This window comes from Saccostrea cucullata, unplaced genomic scaffold, assembly GCF_032062105.1.
Source record: "Saccostrea cucullata isolate Sc308-1 unplaced genomic scaffold, CSIRO_AGI_Scuc_v1 ctg20526, whole genome shotgun sequence".
In the NCBI taxonomy this organism is placed as follows: domain Eukaryota; kingdom Metazoa; phylum Mollusca; class Bivalvia; order Ostreida; family Ostreidae; genus Saccostrea; species Saccostrea cuccullata.
This window is the reverse complement of record NW_026933008.1, coordinates 1-5432: the sequence shown is the minus strand read 5'-3', so window position 1 is coordinate 5432 and position 5432 is coordinate 1. Positions and strand designations below refer to the sequence as shown.

Here is a 5432-nt window from a genome sequence, read left to right as displayed (position 1 = left end):
CTCTTCAAATGGCTAGGCTTAAAAAACACCAATAAATTGTGTACTTGTCATCTACTGATGATATTCCATAAATGTTATTTGCTTCTTGCAGGTAAAACAGAACTAGAGTTACCTGAAGTTAGAAAAAGCCAGGAAGACGCTTATTACGTGGACATCTATCCTATGATCTGGAAGGAGTTTAAGAAAAGGGGATATGTCACCATGTTTGCTGAGGACGAACCCTCGATTAGTGCTTTCAACCTTAGATTGAATGGTTTTAAGGAATCTCCCGTGGACCACTATATGTGGCCATTTTGGCAGGCCATCTGGGACTCCGAACTCCGGGAACGGAGCAAGAGATATTGCACGGATGGTACGCCACATCATCAATTTTTATTAGAATATCTATTCTACGTGAAATATCGGTTTCCATGGTACGCCACTTTGTGAATTCTTTGATTTTCAGCAAGTTGGGATTTCAATTTTTATGGGGGACCACGGTGCTAGGCATGGATATCTGAAAGACAAGATTTTATTAATCTAGGAGCAAAAAGATTTACAAATAGAAGGAGGAGGATCCAAATGATAGAACAAGCATGATGATTATTACATATAAAGAGCAATTGTTAAAAAAAAAAAAAAAAAACCAAAAAAGTATATAAGAGATATACTGAATATACATACATGTATCGTATTCTAAGTTACATACAAATATATATAATTTATACATATATATATATATATAGTTAAAGGCAAGAAACTTATATAATAATTTTTTTTTATGCTTATCACAATATCTTCAATTAAGGTAAATTACTAAGGAATCCAGCAAGTGATCTAAGGATTGGGATTAGTCATGAGCTAAAATTGATTATCATAAGGAGAAAAATTTTTACATTTAAGTTTACAAATATTTATGAGTTCAAGTCTTTGTACATTAAGATGAGGACATGGAGAAAATGAATTTCTTGTGATGACAAAGTGAACAAATTCGTTCCTCTCTAGGTATTTTTTGATAACGTCCAATTTCAATTTTAAGCCTGTGAGCCGAAATTCTTAACTTTGTTAAAACTGATCTATGTTGATTGTTTGTAAGAATATGTAGATAAGGTTCAGCAAAATTGGTCTTTATGCTGGTAAAGGTAGACTGCCATCTTTATGTAAATTCCTGTCTTTTTCCCATGTTAATTTATGGTAATATTCTTTTCAAATTGATTTTAAATTGTGGGGTTGACATACCTAGGCTAATTTTAATATCAATATGGTTAAGTAAGAAGTTAACACAAGAATATTTTGGTGTTGTGTTTTAGAGCAGTTAAAAGCCTCACTAAGCAAGGGAAATTCACCATCTAGATTCTCTAATCTATGCCAGTATAACAACATATTTTTAATGACATCAAAATGTAAATTCATGTTACAGGGGAAAATGGAAGAGAGGCTCCCCTTCATGAGTCTGCATTTTCCTCATCGATTTAAACTTAAACATCCTCATTTGATTAAACTTCTGTCAAAGAACGCCAATCGATTGACGACACCATTTGATGTTTATGAAACTCTCAGGGATGTCCTCGATTTGTCAAGGTTGTATAAATATGTGACACCGAGCAGAGGAATCAGCCTCCTTCAGGAGATTCCAGCCAATCGGAATTGTGCGTCTGCTCATATTGACCTACATTGGTGTTCATGTTTAGTGCAAAGTAAGGTGGACCCAAACAGTGATAATGTAAAAAGCATGGCGGACCAACTTCTTCGTTATATTAATGATCTGACATTGCCATTGAGGGACTCATGTCATGAGCTGTCAATTCATAAAATAAAATCTGCCAATTTAATTAGTCCAAATGAAAAGGTAAGAAATTAACGATAGAAGATTTAAAATTGCAACAAATAATATTTGGAAGAAATATTAACTATAGCATTCTGAAATTTTCAATAAATTATTTTTAATTGAATGTCTGAAAATTAAAACATTTTCCAGTATGAAGTGATATCGTAGGAAATAATGCACCTTAAAGTATCTGCAAAGTACAAGCTCTTAAGCTTCATTCAAGTTACTCTATGCCCTTGATTACTGTAAAATCACTTATTTTTATGGGGGTGGGTGGGTTAATTTTTATTGTTTTCGAGGTATTGAAAGAACCTAAAATTCATGACCACCTCGAAATGTAAAATTTGGTACACATTACTACTCAACAGTTTCTCCAACCTTGAAATCAAATCCCCTTAAAAAATATTTCTTTCTCAAACTTCGAAAATTTGACTACATGAAAATATAATTTTATAGTATACATTTATTATACTCCCATGATCTTCTATTTCAGGTTTTGAAATTTATGAAAACAGTGGATGCTGATCAGAGAGTGGCCAACTTTAGTTCAGAAATAAATGTAGATGTTGCACATTACCAAATCACCATGGAAACACTTCCTAACTATGCACAATACGAGGGCACAGTGACAAAGAACTTGAAGGACAACAAATATGAAGTTTTCCACAGTATTAGTAGATTAGATCACTATGGCAACCAATCTGTGTGCGTGATGAAGCAGTACCCTGATCTCAGAAAATTTTGTCACTGCAGATAATATTTATGGAATTTGATAAGCCTTTTTTACATATCATGGATTCAAAATCAATTAAATGTGTTCATTAAGGTGTGACAATAAGTTACTTATTATGATAATTGATCCAAACTCCTGAATGTATACTTCTAGGAATGCAGGCAGCATTTACTGGCATCTGAAGTTTTGGGTTATTATTTTTTATTATGACTATATAATTGGAGGATTTGGGGAATACTTGAATAGATTTTGGTGTCTTTCTGTCTGTTTTCCACAGAAATGTTAATTAACTTTTGAACGCTAGGGTTTAAATATTTCATGTGTATTCCTTGTGACAAGACCAGCTTTATTTGGGTACCAACATTTATTTTATTGCATAACCGTGACCTTGGAGTTAACACTTAAACAAAATTTTAACTTTGTTCTGACTTTTGAACATTTGATGCTATGACTTTCACATTTCTCATGTGCAATTATGGTGTACTTTGTGACAAGACCTTTCATCTGTTTTTGAAAAAAAAAAACAAAAAGGCATGCAAAAACATTAACTTTGATCATATCTTTAGAATAGGTAATACTAGAGTTTTCATATTCCACCTGTATATTCCTTGTGTTAAGACTTTTTTGACTACCAACTTTTTTACTTCATGACCTTGAACTTGACATTTGACCTGCTTTGAAAAAAAACCCTTGGTTCCATGCAGGGACACCAGTGATTCACAAAGTTAACACATTTTGTTGAAATATTTTTCTTCCTGTGATATTTTGATATAACAGTTTTATAATGTATTTCCTTTCATTCTCTCTGTTTAAAGTCATGTCACTGCTCATGTGACTGTGTGAATTTTAATTTCTTGTTGTTCATTTCTAGATGCCTTATATCTCAATAATTTGTATCCATTAAGTTATTTTTTGTAAACAATTAAACATGTACAAATTTACCTTGATGAATTGCAGAATCAACAATAATATATTGATTTATATGCACTCTTTTGACACAAAGTGTATTACATTATTTATTATATTTACATGTATTTATATATTTTACATGTGTGGATTGTATTAGTTTTAAATTAAACGGAATACTTGATGTTGTTTTACTTAAAATTTTGTATTAAAATATATCATTCAAATGAATTTGTATTTGTATAAACACTTTGTTGTGATTTTCCCTCCAGTACTTACTTCATTTAGTACATGTAAGTTCAATTATAAACTTTTTCGGCAATATGTTTATAACTTGGGTGGTCTATTGGTCAAAAAAATTCTATGCAATTACATGAGGTTAATACATGTATGTCTATCTTATTAAACAAGCAAATGAATCTGCATTATTGAATTTCTTTTATTTATTGTCCAGACAAAATAGAAAAATTATTTTGGCTGCAAGCTCTTTTCCAATTTCATACCCCCCCCCCCCCCCCCCACACACACACACACTTAAAAAGTGGGAGGCTATAATGATCGTGATGTCAGTCTGTTACACTTATCCATCTCTTATCCGCAACTCCTCTCATACTACTAAATAAAATTTAATGATACTTTCACAGATTCTTTCATATACATTGTATAATATGCCAATGTGCACCTTCTAGTTTACTTTTTTAACTAAGGCTTATATTTTGGGTTTATCATTTAGTGAATTCAGTGAATTGCTGATAAGAGATGGGTACCCCAAAGTGTAACAGGTGGAAGAACATCCTGATTACTAAATACCCTCCCACTTCTCAAGCAGGGGAGGGGAGGTTATAAACATAGGTAATCAGAGATTACAGAGCTCACCTCAACGAATGTTGTCTTAAAAATTATACACGCTATAACTTGCGCCAGTTAAAATACGATTGGAAATTGTTATAATTTGTTTATCAACAAAAGTTACGAAAATACTGTACGTTTGAGATACTACTCACTTTTGACGTGGATGGCAAGCATCTTACTTAATGGTACTTATCTTTTAATGTATTCAGTATCAACCATATATTCTCTGTTATGACGCATATTAACCTTATATTAATAATTGTTGTCAAAATGCAACATACCTCGTTGACTGTGATTTCCCGTGGACATGTGTTTCTATATATAGGCCTACTGTTTACGCACTTCCTTCATCAATATTCATGAAAAGACTGAGTTCTTAATTCCTAGATATTGTTTAATTGTTTTGTTATTACAACGACATCTATAGTACAATTTTGTGGAAAGTATTATTTTCCATTACACTTCATGTGTTTTAAATCATTAATCATTTTGTTTCACACAAAATTCGGCGTTCATATAGCGTATATGACTTTAAGTAAGGCAAAGTCACACAATTAACCAACAAAAAGTATACATTCCAAAAATGAAAATATTTAAGGAATTTTGATCTGATACTTTGAAATAGACCTACATAAAAAATTTAAACTAGTTCTTCTTCATGAAAATGTAATGAAAATCCAGCATCTGAAGCAAATTTGAGAGTTTTCATCTCTTGATGCAGCATTTGTGCAAGTTTGGTTTATACAATATTATATAGCCTTATAGTTTTTGGTAATAGACCTGCAACCATAACTTTTACCTTGTCTATTATCTGAACAAGAGGCCCACGGGCCTTATAGGTCACCTGAGTATCATGTAACATTCCAGCGATTGTATTTGGTTCGTGTTTTTATCCAAAAGCCATGAAATTCACAAATTTTGAATTAGGCACCATTGCTTATCAAAGGGCAGATCTCAAAGCATTAATTTATTTTTAGTCAAAGTACCCCCTGGTACCCCTGACCCAGCGTCCCTGAAATTATCTATTTTGAAAGAGGCCCCTTTCTTCATTATAAGGCCAGCATTTTTTTTTTGTTTAGGTTTAGTTATTAACATGGGAATAAAAAAGTCCCAAAGGAGAAGGAAATAAAATTT

At 32.2% G+C, this 5432-nt stretch overlaps 1 protein-coding gene across 1 annotated transcript; it reads left to right on the top strand.

Moving 5' to 3' along the window:
* Window positions 1-91: 91 nt before the first annotated feature.
* LOC134236886 (uncharacterized) lies at window positions 92-3871 on the top strand (the record flags this gene model as incomplete). The annotated part of the gene is made up of 3 exons (XM_062719040.1): window positions 92-393; window positions 1400-1828; window positions 2301-3871. Coding segments are annotated over 3 exons (995 nt in total), but the record flags the coding sequence as incomplete, so codon positions are not given.
* Window positions 3872-5432: the final 1561 nt, after the last annotated feature.